The 17435-nt window shown below is 43.2% G+C and overlaps 1 protein-coding gene across 3 annotated transcripts in view; it reads right to left on the reverse strand.

Annotated features, from left to right (window-relative positions):
• The window catches only part of igdcc4 (immunoglobulin superfamily, DCC subclass, member 4), a 58331-nt gene extending 41266 nt beyond the window's left edge, over positions 1–17065 (reverse strand). For all 3 annotated transcript variants that reach the window (XM_037096241.1, XM_037096240.1, XM_037096239.1), the window contains exon 1: positions 16804–17065. In XM_037096241.1, coding sequence (XP_036952136.1) covers positions 16804–16870 — 67 coding nt within the window. In that variant the 5' untranslated portion in view covers positions 16871–17065. The remainder of the gene's footprint in view (positions 1–16803) is intronic.
• Between the last annotated feature and the right edge of the window lie 370 nt (positions 17066–17435).

A 17435-nucleotide genomic window follows, 5' to 3' on the forward strand; every position in this document is an offset into this window, starting at 1 on the left:
GCCTCGCAAAACTGGTGTGGAGGTGTGATGAGGGCCATGCAAAGGAAGAAGGAAGAGGAGGAAAACACTAATTTCCCTTTTAGGGACGTCTAGACACGCTGTATAAACCTGTATAGAGCTAATTACATGATAAGGCAAAGCAAAACAAGCAAAGTCTTGTTTCCAGAACAGAGGACTCACATGACCTATTATCCTTCACATAAAAAGTAGGCAAGATAAGCGTATCACATATTTCAGTGGCTATTTCATCTGGGAATGAAACACTTGATATCCACACACACACACACATCATCGCACCAGAAACCTCAGCATGCCCTAGATTTGTGGTGCAGCACACACACACACACACACATGTTCACAAGCTAACGTGTGCACAAACCCATTATAACACACACAGATGCACGCCCACACGGTTACTGTCAGTGTCTCGTGAGGACACATTGTGGTGAAGAAGGTGGGGGGGTGTGAAGTGGCCATTTTGCCATTTTTTAATTTTTTTTACTGTACGATTGGGAGCTGCTGGGAAGGACAGGTTGCACTCTGGGATTTAGTCGCAGGCGGCTACGCGATCTCACTGAGCTGTAGTGAATGGATTGCGATGGCGGTTCATAGCTTATAAGTAGAGAGAGGACACCTTTTACAGAAGGGAGAGAGGATGAGAAAAGACCGACAGGAGACGATACAGAAATAGCACAATAAAAAACAGAAATGCAAATGCATCAATTTTGACTCATCTGGATTAGTAATAGGTTTATAAATGTGCCAGTAACAGTGATTTTGAAAAGGTAAGAATACAGCAGTGGTATGATCCTCAACCCTTTTTTTAATCTACTTCCATACTACTGCTATATGTCAGGAGGAGAAATGGAATACAAATACACAAAAAACAGATAAAACATAACACACAGGGACAAAGAAAAGGCGGGGTAAAAGGAGAAGTTGGGAGGGCAGTGCTCTCGATACCATCAGCGCTTATTCCGCTAGTCCATCTCTGTTAATGGATCACCTATTCACAAAATGTTTGGGAGGACAGAAGGAGAAACAGGAGGAGGAGGAGGAGGAGGAGGAGGAGGAGGAGAGTGGCCCAACACGGCGAATATTTCACCGGGCCCAGCTCACTGTCAACAGAGACTGGACACCCCATGACCCGGAGGCCACAGCTCAGGTTTCCACAGCCTCTAAACTGAAGCTATACAATACCTCAGGCCTTTCAGGAACCAGAGATATGTACAAAGAGGTTCTCCTAAAAGAGCCCAACTGATCCTGAACTGAATTTACTGTTGTTTTCTGCTGTTTTTAGCAGATTTTGCCTGTACTGCAGTGAGATACATTCACAGCAATATCAGTTTAATTCATCCACTGGTGTCATATATATACTCCACTCCTATATTTCTATTTGTGCCATGTCTTTGTATACTTCTTTTGAATAAAAACATCTCTCCTGCACAGTTATTACATTTTCCTTTCATATTGCATATCTAAACCAAAACATGACACTGTCCACAGTCGTGCTAGCAAGGCCAGTTCTGGGAAGCTGTGCTTAGACACGGTGGTGCATTGAGCTTAATGATAATGTTGGCATGTTCACAAGGACAACTGAACTATGTTTTTTTTTCTGTAGCAGGTGTATATTTCGTTGTGGTTGAAACAATGACAATAAACATCTATTCTATTCTGTTCTGTTCTATTCTATTCTATGTTTACCATGTTAGCCACCTTAGTTAAAACTGTAAGCCTGCTAACAAATTTTTATTTTTGCAATTTAATGTATTGGTCCACTGAAACATTTGACCTGATTGTGGCATTATATATAGGAGGTTAAAGGGTCATATTAAAAACATTTTTAAGTGGGTGAATTGTTTTTAAAAACAACAATACATCTGCAGAGCTTGTACAAAGGGTCAGAATCAAAGGTTTGGTTCAAAATTATTTTGTTTAGCTTTGTTTCAATATTCTGAGGGTTGGTGCCAGCTTTAACAAGATTAGCACTGTTAGATCTCTAGGGTCTCATTAGTTGCCAGTTTGCATGGGAAAAAATGCCAAAATGGCTGATTTCCTCATCATGCGCCCAGCATATTATTCTGCCCAAAGTTAGCTAGCTGTTGCCGTTAGCTAGCTGTTGATGTTAGCTAGCATTAGCAACATTAACAATATAAGCACAGGCTAGCTAGTGTTTGCAAAATTGGCTACAACGAATTGGCAAACCACTTGAGGGGCCAGATGATTCTAATACGAGTGGTGTTGGAAAATACCAGTTTAGGGAGTGTTTCCTAATTTCAATCTAAAGCAAATGTATGTTGCCGTGTGTGAGCTTGTTCTTCGATAGCCGATGTAACCTAAACACTGTTAACACTTGTTCCATTATCCAACTTGTACAATGAATAATGAACAAGGAAGTCGAGGGCTGGAAACTGAGACAGCTAGCCTTCAAAGTTGTGGCTGTAGTATTTAAATGACTACATAGCATGATACTTGGGGTGCTTGAAAAGTCAAGTGGGTTGAATCTGTTTGGCATATTTAAGCCTACTGTATTGTAAAATATCGAACATAGTGCCAAACCATGGACAAACTTTGTAAGCCACACTATAAGGAAATTAGAAGCTTTGCCAAATAAATTACAATCCATTCCAAGGGGAATATGGATAGCTGTACCAAACTTCCTGGCAATGAATCCATAAGTTGTCAAGATATTTCACTAAAACGACACTTGTCAACCTGATGGTTGTGTCAAAAGAGAAGCCTGGGAATTCCCAAAGTCATATAGCTTAACGTCATTCTGACTTTTCACAGCAATACATTCAACAGTTTTTGAGGTATTTCAAATCTGGACAAGCGGTGGGCCGAACAATGGACCGACATTGCCACCCATAGAACTACACTGTTAACGTGGCTAAAAGCTGGCATATGAGTAGCATAGTGAACAAGTCAGCTGAAAGAGGTCACAGACTTAAAAAGGTGGAGAACGCTCGGTCAGAGATGGAAAGAGAGGATACGGCGCAAAGAAAGAGAGCAGGATTTACAGAATGAAATAGAGTGCAGATAAGATTAGGGCAGCCTTGAGACTTCGACTGAAAGAGAGCACTGAAATGTGATTACAGGCGCTTTTGTGAAGAGGGACCACTAAAGCACTCAAAAGCAGTGATAACCAGATTGCCTTGTACCTCCTGCTAAATTGACACAGCGGCAGCAGATAATTACTATGAGTCCTGAATGATGTCGTATTGTATCCTACATGCAGATAGCACTCGTCTGAGGGAAATCGCTGCGCACCGAAACCTAAAATACAGGCTGAGTGGACAGGGACAGATGGTCTGATTGATAGCATTGGGCAGTCTTCCAGCAGGGAAACTCCTGTGTTTTCTGTGTGTGTGTGTGTGTGTGTGTGTGTGTGTTGTAAGTCTGGATACCACAAACCAAAACCTCAAATCAAGCTCAACTAGCGCTCGCCTACAGTTTCAGCTGTATTTGTTTGCTAATTCAATTTCATTACATCGATAGCAACAAGGTAAACAATAGCCCAGTCGCTCACATGGTCCTGTGGCCAAAAACAACCCTGCGTGAGAATAAATCAATACTTTGAAGCTACAGTTGTTATAATCTGAGCGGAGAAGCGGCACACGATAACCCCTGCAGGGAGATGGGGGCTCTCAGGTTTCGGCATGCAGGTGCAAGTGCCTGTGTAGTAACAAGAAACACAAAGTCTCTCCGACAGACTCCTCGCTACTGTCTAAATATTTTGGCTTTATATAGCAGATTTCCTCACTGGCTCCCAGCCTTGGGCATTGAGTTCTTTCTGCACGCCATCAGAAGACCGAAGCACACAGCGCGCTCTTTATGACGCTTAAATTGCTCTGATGGAAAATCAAAACTGTTTACTAGTTAAGCAACGCTACACAAAGAGGGCTCAGCATTTCACTGAACCCACAGTGAGGCTGTGAGTCACTCCACAATCTGAACAGCTGCCGTGTCAGGTGTTAACCGTTCCAGCTGTGTTTCCTCCCATGACGATACAGCGGAGTTCTTCTCACACCCAGTCATCTTAACCGCAAACACACACACACTCACATCCACTGTCAGAAAGCTGATACAATGAATCAAAGATTGTAGTCTGATTTGGGGCACTGGCGAGTTGACTGAGGTTACACACACTGACAGGCCTGCAAAATCAATGGCTGCACTTTCTTCTCTGATGAGAAAACCGTTTCAAACATATTTCTAAATTAAGTATTCTGTGGCTGCACGTCAGCGACAGACCACCGGGCTCTAGATCAAGTGACACAATGTTAACCTTTACCTTAAATCCAAATAAATGTCAATTTTTACCCTCTAATTACCTCCCAGAAGATCATTGTTGACATCTCAAGATGAAAAATGAAAAATTAATTGATTAATTAATTGATTGTTTGATGTGGTTATAAAAACAACGAAAAACGCCCATCACGTTTTTCTAAAGCCCCACCTGTCATTTTGGAATTGCTTGTTTTGTCTGACCGACAGTAAAAAGAAAACAAGTACTGCAAAAATTCACATATGAGGAGATGCAACGATCACGTCTAACTTTAGGAAACACTTAGTCAAACATAAAATATATCTAAAAGCACAGGAAAAGGAATGTGTCGTGTTTGAAGGCCAGTTTCCCTGTGGTCACTGCAGCTGACGTTAGCATGCCTGCAGCCAGCACTGCGTTTGCACTTGGAGGCTGAGCCCTCCAACGTGATGAGGAGTCAACATCTTCATCAACATCTTGATGGTTGGAGAAGTTATTGTTGGAGATAACTGGGCTTTTTTCACTGTCATGGTTGACATATTGTTATTACATCCGTTTGTGTGTGTGGATATTGTTATTAATGCTCCTTTTGACAGTTTTCATGAATATATTGTCCAATACCGTGCTGATATTCCATCAGTTTCTACATTTCAGGTATCCAGAATGGGTAAAGTGCACAAATTAAAAAAAAAAAGTTTCTCAGTCTGCTTCCAGGTCTTCAAACAGCTTCCTCCTCTGAAGCGATGCTGGTCAAATTGGGTTACTTATTTTTTTACCAACTTAATATTTTTGTTATAACATAGAGAGTGACGTACCGAAAAAAGGTACCGGTGAGTACCAATATTGGTTCAAATGTGATCAGTGCACAGACCAAATCACACTATACTTTGATGTAGAGAACCTCTACTATCCAACATCTGCTGCTTTTCACAAGTGTCGCATGCAGAGATGAACCGCATACTTGATATTTGCAGTGAAGATCCTCAAGATCACACAGCAACCTTCTTGTCAAAGCGATTTGGACTAACAAATGGCATGAAAGCGTATCATGACTAAAGAGGTGCTGTGGCGAGACAAACATGGCTCCTGTGTCCAACTGAATGTGTGTAAAAGCGAGAGAACGGGAGCAGAACAGAGAATGAGCGATAGAGAATGCGAGAGGGGGGGCGTACTAGTGCAGTCCCTCGTGCCTCCTGCTCTATGTACAGTGCTCATTCATCCTAGTCTGGCCTCCTCCAATCACAGCGCGGCGTTTCCTGCATGCGGGGCCTCCCAGCAGCATGGGGCCTCCACATGGCCAAGTCAAGTGCCAGGCCCACTCGCATGAGTCAACAAAGCGAGCAATAAAACTAACATGGGAGTAACACGGGAGATCTGAATCAGAATCTGCTCATTCACGCAATGAATGTGCAGGAATTTGTGCGGGTGACGCTGCACTGGTGAAGTCAAGGTACCCCAGTATGTGGAGGAAAATACAGGACAACACGGTGTAGATAGCGCTCCCTTCTTACTCAGCACACGTACATTTTTAATGCTCCTGTGCAAGGATCAGGGTTGAGCATCTCACACAAGGTCAGGATGATGAATGAGACTGCCATGTGACACTAACCTGGTACATGCACCGCGGAAGGGTAAACTGCAGCGAGCCGGCTCTGCGTATTATGCTCACGCTGGGGTGCTCGACAATGACATTTCCCATCACTGATGTGAGGGAGCTGTGCTGCGGTCTTTGACTAATATACTGCATTTTAATGAGAACTAAACGCTGAGCACGCTCAGTATGAATGCACAAATTGATTGTTCAAAGGACCCCTAAATGCGTTGCAAGATGGTTACATGTAACAAGAGTAGTCCAGGATTGAGGACGCTGCCTAATGCTGCAGTCCTTTGCCTTGTATTGTTCGCACGCAAATTTCCCTGAACTGCCTTATCTCAGGAACATGTGCACGTCAATACACATTCATTTTAAATTTAAACTACAATCACAATGTACCAGCACATTCTCACCTACATGGCTATACCTTTAGTGCAACTCCTCTGCTATCAGGCAGGGAGGAATGAAAGGAATGTGAATGCATGTGAGAGTAGCCAGGCTGTTGCTTCTCTCTCTCTCTCGCTCTCTCTCTCTCTCTCTCTCTCTCTCTCTCTTCCTCTCACATACACACACACTCACACACACACACACTCACACACACATGCATGCAAAGATAAAACTACACTGGTAGAATAAAGGTCAAAGTACTGAAACAACGTGTTGACAACATGTCAGTGTACAGAGTTTACTCTCCTACAACAGTATCCAAAAAGTCCAGTTCCATAGGGAGCTGCATCTCTGTAACGTTCGGTAAGCGTAGAAATATTGCTGCTGCTTCACTGATCAATCTGATAATGTTTATACAAAGATAATGTGCAAGGCTACCGACCCTGTCAGTGAATTTGGTGCTTTGGATAGAATCAAGCACCGGGGTTATGATTAGTCCTTGGACTGAGGTTAATGTTGTTTAAGGCTGCGTGCTTCTTCAGAAAATATTCTGAATACCTCTCGAGGAGTTGTGATGCTACTCTGAGCATCAGCTTGAATGAAATCATGTCAAGTTATCAATTACGACCTCTGCAACCTAACAACAGGACCGGCAAGATGAAATGCACAATCCAGATGGCAGAGCAACTTGGAAATATTTTATATCTGTATGCAACTGAGGTGCAACTCAGTGTAACAGCTGCTATGAGAGAATACCACTCCATGTCCTGTAGGGCATTCCCTGTAATGTAATGCTCTGCCGCTTTTTAAATGTTGGCGTCATCTGAAAAGCACCCGCTTGTAACATTTTTCTACACGGTTCAGGTGGGAACAAAAGCAGACACGTCATGATTACAATGCTCTTACATTACATGTGAAGCTGTGTGCTATGTGCAAGGCTCCAACAATAGAGGTGAAGCTGCAGCGACTCATCTCTGAAGATCGACGTTCACCACTAATATGCTGCAGTTGCAATTACTTTTTAAATGCCATTACCTTGAGATCAGATGTAAATTATTACGTTATCTCAGGACAACAGCAGTTGTTATCTCAACCGTTATATTGTGAAAACAAACAGCTGATTTCTTGAGATAACAAGATCATTTATCATGAGAAAACAACTTCATGAGATTCATAAGAGTGGACAGTGGCATGAACAAACTGCACCTTTGGCTGAGTTTCTACTTGAACTTTTCGTGAACTTTTGCCATTTGAATATTTTACCCATTCAAGTGTGTTTACATTATTGCTACTTAAAGGATAGGCATAACAACAGTATTATTATTAAATGTTTATTGTTTGAGACACTCGTGAGAAGTAGAACAGTGAGATTGTTTCTTCTGTCTGGGACAGATATACAGGACAGCACTCCAGACTAACTTCTTACACAGGTTGCACCGGTGTGCTCAACTTTTTCATCTTGGTTCTGCCAACACATGGTTTAGGTGCACTCAATAATGCATTTTAAATGCAATTCCTTAAGAGAAATAGATGATAGCTTTACATTTTTAGATAAGATAAGACATTCCTGTATTGAACCCCCTTGGGAGAAATTCACAGGTAACACAGCAGTACAAAGGGAAGTGGCAGAAGAGGAGTAAGTCTCAAAATTATAAAGACAATAGAGACGGAGGCAGACTTCTGTTTACATGATGTGTGCAATATATAATAAATACTGCAATATATAATTAATAGGCACATTGGCAACCAAGACAGTTGTACCCTGAGGCTCTAACATAATAACAGTGTCATCAGCTTAAAATGCTGTAATTGTTCATTCTGTGTAGAATCCCGACAGAATGAAACAATAAGCTTCGGACTGTGATCGAATCAAAGCACCTATGAACCTGATACAACTGAATTCTCACTGACAGTTTACTGTTTCACTGGTGTCATTTTGGAAAAGTGTTTATCGTTGCAAAGAATTGGGTTTTTTTCACATATCATATATTCTGCATAAAAGAATATTGGCTATGTAAGACAATAGATTTTATACTGTAATATTGGCATCTGCCCCCAAAAATCCACTATCAGTCAGAATCTAAAATGTAATGTGTCTTGTCTGGTACTCCAAATAACACATACTGTTCTTGTTGTGATTTAAAAGAGTCCAAATGTACATTTTCATGACTGGAATGTGAAAGAAAAAAAAAGAAGCTTCAGAAATGTTCCACCCCTTTAAAAAAGGTTACTATATAAAACTGCATCGTATTGAAATCAAACAAAAAGACAGAAAATTAAAGGTTAAAAAGACATAAAAAGAAAAAAACCTCGGAAAATTTGTTTGGCTCATTGTAAAAATGAAAATCTGTCAAAAAGGCTTTAGATGGAAGCACATACCAAAATCAAACATGAATTAATTCACTTATTAGCTCACAAGGTTTTACTTTCAGACAGGGGCCTTGCAAATTCACAACTGATAGATGGCAAAATAAATTCAATACAGTACTTAAAACCTCCCAAGAGAGCGAATCATTTCAGTCCACAACATACAAAACTGAGCTCAAGACTTCCCCTCCTTTCCTACAAACACTTCTGTGCCTCAGATAGCCTCTCTGGCAGCATGAATAGGCGCGCACCGGGCACCATAAAAATCAACATATTCATTGCACAAACATACCCAGCTGAAACTCAGCCCAGGGCATCTTTAAATAATATGCATCCTAATTTAGCATGGACTCTCTGGGGAGGGGATCAAGATGCACTCACAAATCGCAGTTGACACACCCACGCTTACACACAAGCGAGCGAGGCAGGCGCACGGGGTGAACGCACCTCAGCAAGAACAAACACACACACACACACACAGACGCTTAATTTATCGCTAATGTGTGCTGAGCAATTCTCGACGGGCACTGCCGCCCTGCAAGTCTCATGAGGTCTGTGTATGTACATTAACACCAATACTGAAAGAGTGCAATAAGTTTGGGCCCAAACAACCTTAACAACAACAACAACCTGGTCATTAAAAGAATACAATCTACATAAACACATTAATTATACATCAGTTAAATTAGAAAAGCAATTACATTAAGTCATTAAGGAGGCGTGTTCGCGATGATCTGTCGATCTGTCACAGGATGTTGATGAAGGACCATGAATGCAGACAACACAAACATATTTTCTAGTGACCTTGCGGCAGTAAAGGCCAATGCCAGTCATTCTACAGGCAACATACGTCCCTCTACAAATTCGATGTTTAATATTCTGTAGCTGCCGCTATACGGGAGGTCGAACAGCTGGCCCTCCGGTGTAGACACAACAAACTGGAGCCAAACACAGTTCAGGTGGAGTTCAGGAGGAGAAATGGACAACAGTTCTTACGGGAAGGAAAGATGTTGACCAACATCGAGTGTGCTTGGACTGTAACAGTGTTTGCATGCCAGGACCCAGCAGAACATTGTTGTGAGATGATGAATAACATCTTCTTTAAGTCATTTTATGTTGGGGTTGATCGCCTGACCACCGCCTGACTTCTGTTTACAAGCATATCTGATGTGAAACTGGAATTTCAGTCAAGTTTTCAGCCAAGTATGAAACTGTAGAACGAAGATTACTCTCCAAAAAATACCACAACATCACTGGTGTACTGATTGTGGCCTGGTGCCACAGAATCTAATCGTTACCCAAAAGCAGTCGACTGGAAAAAAGCTTGTGCCAGAAACCAAGACCAAGCTTTAAAGGAGACTTTAAAGGCATCCTTACCACCAACCTGGAATAACACAAGCAATGTATCTGCTGCCTGCCCAGTGAGTTATCTACTGTGTGAGAAATAGGGAAAAGAAGTGGATGGAGAAGCAAATCAAGCATCCAACAAGCCAAAGACAGCCAGGACTTACATTAAAAGTGAGCCTCCAATCAGATGCTTCCTTGTTTCTGCTGTACTCACCTACACCTTTTTAGCTACAAGAATGGAAGGACAGGCTTGCTTCTGCGTCTTGCACTTTCTATGGCAATTCCAAGCTGCTATGATGAAACCAACCATTTGTGCTGTGTGCTGTGTTAGACATAACCCCAGTCTTTTGACTCCCCTGGCTTGGAGGCAACATTGTAGAAATTCTGAAATGTGTGTTGGCAAGACATTTCTGGTAGCCATCATGCATTTCAGTGTAGCACAGGTAAGACTGTCACGCAGGTTGTCATTCAACTTCGCTGCAATCAGTGATGCAACCTTTGTAATAGTCATACCCACACAGGGCTCCAGGGTGCGACTATTTAGGTCACGCATGCGCCCAAAAATCTATCAAGTGCAAGTTAATATATGCAACTGTCACAGCGGTGTGACTGATATTGAGCAGATCAGAATAAAAAATGTAGCCCTTAAAAATATTTTCTAAAAAAAACACCAACTGGGTCTGTAGATAATCCCCCCCCACTGGATTCTGTAGTCTAAACTTTTATATCAATGTATGTTTTCTCTACTACTTCAACAATATTTGAGGTTGATGTAGTTATCTGAGTTCATCAAACACTTTATTTCCTCGTCAGCTAAACAGGTTATTCTTACTCCTTGTCAAATGTGCTGTGATTCAAACAATTAAAATATTGTTTAAGTTAAATTTGTGAAAATTGCAATGCAAAAATGATCACACACACTAACAGTGAATTATATGACAATCTCAGTATCTATCAGAATAACTGCAGTTTAATTGGTTCACAAAATCATACAGCCGTAGTTAAAATGCCTTGTTGAGTGCAACTAAATTATGTGCTGTTGCACCTCAATAAAATTGTCAGGCCTACCTCTGCAAAGTTAAGTCTGGAGCCCCGCTATGACTCTGCTACATATTAAAGTTTGTGCATTTTGTCTTAAAACTTGCCTAATAACCTAGTTTATAACTTTATAATAAAGTGGCACAATGTTTGTAACACGTCAACCTTACTGGATTCAAAATATCTTCGCCTGACAATGTGCCAAGCTGCAGATGTAACCCCTTATGTAACTTTACATCTGCATGATATTTAAGCTAGAGAATGGACTTTTGCCCTGGAGTACCCTGGTGCAGTGTGTGGAATAAATGGTTGACGCAAAAAAACATTCGCCTCCCACCACCATGCCTAACTTTGCACAGGGTCACATCAGCACTGTGATTGCTACAAGCTAATTTCTCCTCGGGTGTTCCGTCAAAATATTAACTTTGTGCGAAACATGCTGCTGAGATGACTCCGTCTGACCTGAGAATGTTGCGGGAATGACTGCAGTTTGTTTGCCCTGGACAGTAACTCTGGAACTAGACGTTCAGTTGTGGAGTTATCTGCGAATTTCACAATAAAAGGAGAGTCATTTAAGTACATCTTAGAGCTGAAAGTGCGCAGAGGTACTAAAAGGTGACGTCCAAACAAGCTAAAAATAAGACATCAACAGTACGGGCTGGATCACAGCCTTCACAGGTGTGTCAAGAGCATGCTGCTTATTTTGATACCTTTCTTTAGAACAAAGTTCACCGCAGCCTTCACTCATCTGAACATGGTTACACTGTGTTCAAACACTCAAAACCCTGTGCTCTGCCTTTTGTCCCCTTTCATGTAATTACAGATAACACAAAGTTTGCAGGGGTGCACGTTAGCTGTTCTCATCAGACTGCATTCTCATTTTGACCCAACAAGTTAACATTAGAATTGCAAACGGGACAGAAGTAAGTGTGGTAGCTTTCTTCTTAGTAGCGGCACATCACACTATGCTGCTCCAGGGGAACTGGAGTGCAACCATGTGACTGTGTGGGTTTTAAAGAAGACTTATCATGCTTCATTAATTTTTTTTTCCCCTTGTCGTCAGTGGTTCGTTCTTGTGCGTGCGCAAATTAAAAGGGCCAAACTCACAACAGAAGCTCCTCTCTCCCACAGAAAACACTGCTCCTGAAACGTCTCATCAGTAGTGTAACATTTCTGAGATGTTGCAACATCGCAGCTCATCATCATGTCACACGGTAGCATACTTTACGCCTCGCGGCTAGTACAGCGTGTAAGAATTGATTTACCATAGCTGCTGTGTTGTTGTAAGCGGTGCTGGGTCAGGCGTGTGTGAACGGACCAATCAGAGGAGACTGGGTATTTGGGAGGGTGGCCTTAAAGAGACAACAATAGAGCGTTTAGGCAGGGGGCGATTACAGAGCTGCAGAACTGGACAGGTTGAGGAAACTGGTTTGTTTTTTGAGCACTAAAGCATGTAAACTTATTCTGGTGGTAACCCAATAATGAAAAAATAATGAACCTGATAATGAGCATAATATGTATCCTTTAAGATGGATGGTTCAGAAAAGCATCATGTGAGCTCAACACTCACTGGTGCAAATGAAATGACTAGGAGAGGACTGAGAAAAGATAATTTCACAGAGTTAATGACCATTAGGCTGTTAATACAAACAGTTTTCACATGCGACAGTCAGTGTAGCGCCGACGCCTCGTCGTGCAGCCACTGGTGTGTTTACAATTTTCATGTGCATATAAAAAGGCCAAAGGCGTTACAATGATCACATTAATTTGCTCATAACATCTTGCAGGAGTGCAGATGTTTCATGTTTTTTTATGAAGTCCATTAATAACTGTGCGCACAGTGAACACACAGACACCGTGAAGCGTTAAATGAAGCTGACATATTTTCATTTGATCTTGAGCATGGACAAAACAAGCCCTTTGTTTGTGGATGTAGCACTGGCCCTTGCCCTCGAATTCGCCCCACCAGCGCCCGCCAATTTATCCCTGTCCTAGAATCCCCCCCCCCCCCCCCCCCCCACACTCTCCAGCGTCAGTTCCCACCACTACCAACACCCACGACATTCATGCTCCACTTTCTGAACCCAGCAGAACGCACAGAGAGAGAGCGGAGTCACACTCAGTGGCTGCGATGTTAGCTGATTATTTAGTAATAAAACATGATATATACTAATCTGCTCATTTGATCGTAAAGCATGACGATGCTGCTGTCAGGGTTCTGCAGAGCGTGTGAATGCAAATGTGGCTTCTGCTCCGAGGTGAAACAATTTTTGATGACAGCTCTTAAATATTTCAATGGATTGAAGTCGAGCGATTTGCCTAATGTTCTTTAAATGTCTTTATGAATGTGATATTCTATCAATTTCTAAAGCTTTCTCAGACAGCGACCACATGTCAAAAGTGTTTGGCACCAACTCTCAATGACAAACCTCGGAGTGTAAATAAATCCATTTCCTCTTCACTCTTATCGCAGACAACCTCCATCACAATCGCCATTTACCTGAGACAGATTTCATCATCGGGATGTGATCGCCCCCAGCGTGGCACTCACTCTCCTGTCAGGAGGATCTCAAGGGGAGTAATCCCTTATTCTGTCTCCGCTGGAGCCGGCGGGGCACGGTAATCTAACTCTATATAAATTGTATCCTCTGACCTTCTAACACCATATCAGATGGAAGTCAAGGAGGCATACATATAGTCTCCTCCCTTTAAATGCCTTTATCTGCATAATTGAACAATGAATAATGGAACTTGTGAGATAAAAATTACAATATGTCCCACAGCAAGGTGGTGCCTACCTGGATGTGCACACAGCTCCTGATATACTCATTCCACCACCCTTGATGTTTCAATGCCAAAGCACAGCTTGTGCACAAAAGGCTTATACTTCTCATCATCGTACTGGTAGCAATCACTCCAGAGCGTGTTGTACCATTCTGGAGTTGCAGCAGCAGCGAAACCATGATCTCCAGACACAAGAGAAAGATAAAATACTGTTGAGCGAGACAAAAGGCTGCAGTAAGCAAAGATCTTTCATCTATTTGTAAGAGAGATTTTGTGCGTATAGATGTGTTGCAGGAAAAAAGAGACAACGCCTCCCGAGTATGTGTACTTTAAAATTGGACAAAGTGTCAGAGTGAAAGCTCGTGGAAAATAATAGCTTGTGTGGCATCCCCATGGGCAAATCAGCCAATACGCGATATCAGCGAAATATGTTACTTTAAACATTGCAGACATCACAGGCAGTCAGAAGTAATCACATGTGACTTTCTGGTCTCCCTCAAGGAAATGTAACGAACTGAACTGAAATTAAGTTAAGGTCTGCAGCAGGTGTTTGCTGGCAGGCTTCGTTCACATGAAGTGAAACCTGCTTTATAAAATGTTTAAACTCATACTGTGAACATTTGAGGCACCTGCCGCACAATAATTGTGTGGCAATTCAAAGTAGGGCAGCAAATAACAGTCATTTGAATTAGGACACGAACGTTTGGTCTCCAGAGGGAAAGTCCTGTGAATGTGCTGACTGTTTTTGACCGAGACTGGTTTGTTAATCGCTTTCTGTAATGTCACTCAGTTGATGTACATAAATGTCTAAACCTGAACAAATCGCAACCGTATGACAATGTATGTATGACAACACTTTATTTTGAAAGTCTAACTGGACTTGGTAAATTACATACTGTTAATGACTCGACTATGGAGCCTTTATTATGATAGTCTAATTGGATGCGACGCACAATTCATGAGCGATATCTTGACCATGGAGCCTTCATGTGCAAACCTGACACTAGAGGGGTTTGTGGAGTGAAGCATAAAGGCCCTGGCACACCCACCAGCCATTGTTAGAGGCTGTTAATGAACGTCTGTAGCTCTAGTCAGCTTGACACTGGACGGCCCTATTTCAGTGGCTTTTTGGCTGATTGGGCATGTTTAATCAGAGGTGGCTCACTGGTCAGAGAAATCACTCTGATTGGCTGTTCAGGTGAGCGAATCAGTGCATGAAAAGAGGAAACAGAAAAAGAAAGGGGAAGCCTCTCGAGTTTGTCCCAGTAGTAGCCACGATTTTTTACAAATTCAGCATTGCTTCTCCTTGAGAGAAGCGGCTGTTTGAACGAGAGTGGCGTCAGAACATTTCGCTTCATCGTAACAACGGTTACGGCACAAGTTCGGAGTGGTTCCTCCTTTCACGCAAGTGCACAACATGCAAGCCAGTTGGCCAGCTGTGAGCCTCTGTGGCGCGTTCGAGTGTAGGTTTTTTGGGGAGGGCACAGGAGACACAGCACCTGAAGGCGATGAGTGGATTATCACGAGCCTATAGATGATGACTGACTCTCTGAAGTGGCTGTGATTCAATCCTTTACAGGAGTCATCTGAATCATATCTAGACTATAAAAATCACCTCTTGGAGATCTTAGGCCAAACAAGGCAAACATGTCAAATATGTCTCTTTCAGACACACACACGCACTCAGCCCCACTTGACTGGTCCTCATGAGGTGGTTAACAGATTAATACCAAACTGTAAATGCTTCCCTACTTCAAAATTTATGCAGCCATGAACATTTCACCTCTTCGCCTTCGCAGAGCTGAAAAGCAGAAATCTGCAGCTGTGTGAGAGTTATCACCACTGTCTTTTTCTTTTCTCTTTCCTTCCTTTTTTTGGTTGAGTTTTTAACATACACAGTCTGATGACAAGTGGTTTGATTTCAGCCCTCCTTCACTCCCTGAACATCTGCACAAAGATAATGAGGGTAATCTACTAATTGCTCCATCTTGCTTCACTACATCACTATTACCTCCTCACCTGTGGCTCCTGATTTCACGCAGGAAAACCATCTTGTGCGCAAAAGCAAAAGTTTTCCGAACAGAAATGCATGTCAGGTTCACTGTTTTTTTTTGTTATGATGTTTTATCAGTTTCTCCTGGTCCTGCAGAGCGTTTGACTGTGTAACCTCCACTGATACTCTGCACAGGTCTTTGTCATGTAAATCTTGCGGCCGCTCTTTTCACCCACTCGCCGCCGCCTGTGTGGGCAGACACTTCTCCTCTCCGACCAGCACGCTTCCTCCCTTCCAGCCACCGCAGAAACCGTGCGACTTTCCCCCTCAGACCTCAGACCACATTCCTCATCGAGTTTATCGAGGACTGAGACGTCTCTCTGATGACACCGCTGGGGCTGATGGTTCATTAAAATCCTCCCTCTGTCTCAACTCTCTACAGCACCAGACGTCCCGTGTGCGCACACTTTTTATTAAATTGCGTGTGTGGGGGGGGAATGAGACGAGCCATCAACACATTTAAGTCTGGGCTTTTCCATCCACTCTTACTGAAACACCGAGGCCGATCTACATAACGACCTGCCCCCCTCATCCCCCGTTTGATCCCAAACTTCCACCACCCAAAAAAAGAACCTCCGCGGCCGCTCCGTGGCACCGTTCACGCAGGGGGAAAGGGGGGGGATCTCCCTCCCTCCTCGGGCAAACGTCCTGCAACTTCCGAGACGCCGGAGCCTTTTCTCCAGCGCGTCCCGGGAGAGAGACAGACACCCATGAAGTAACACAAACCTTCACACGCACCGGAGAGGCCACACGGGGTGAAACGCAGAACACGGAGTGGGGGACACTGCACGTACCGTGCAAGGTGCACATACACCCAGCGGCTCCTTTATCGCAGCCCACTTATGTTGTGAGTAACTGCACTTTGGTGTAACACGAGTGGCCCGCCGCCTCACACATGCACCCCCGGTGAAAACACACACACGCACACACAAAATAACATGCAGATGATTCAAGTGAGCGCGTTACCTTGCTTGGATGGACCACAAAACAGCGAAAGAAGACAGAACAGCCAAATTGTACTCTCCACCGCCATGTACAGCCTTTGATTTCCACCAGTGGGGTAGCAGCGTACGTCTATACAACCAGCTATACCGTTATAGCGACATGCATATGTTGGAATCCGCTATTGTCTCCGCCGGTGCGTAAAAGGAGTCAGCGTGGATGTTTCGCTCTCTTCGCCGAACAGTCCCCGGGCTTCTACCCGAACAATACGCTCGCACTAGTCGGGGGAGAGCCGTGTCTCTCGGCGCTCCAACGCCATGTTGCGAACGAATGTTAAGTGTGTGTGTGTGTGTGTGTGTGTGTGTGTCAGTGTGTTGGCTGCTGCTGCTCCACACACAAACGCATGAACGCACACGCGCACATACGCGCGCACGCACGCTCACCAGACACTGGCTGGCTGGGCTCGTCGCTGGAGTCCTGAAAAGCTGTCGGCGATTCTAACACACCCCTTCTCCCTCCCTGTTTTTTTTTTTTTTTTTTTTTTTTCTGTCTGTGTGTGTGTGTGTATGTGTGTGTCCAACTCCACGCTTTCCCCACCAACACTTGGAAGATTCATTCAAAGCGGACACGCCGTGGAAAACACTCACCACATTTGT

Source organism: Acanthopagrus latus, chromosome 4 (genome assembly GCF_904848185.1).
Source record: "Acanthopagrus latus isolate v.2019 chromosome 4, fAcaLat1.1, whole genome shotgun sequence".
NCBI classification, from domain to species: domain Eukaryota; kingdom Metazoa; phylum Chordata; class Actinopteri; order Spariformes; family Sparidae; genus Acanthopagrus; species Acanthopagrus latus.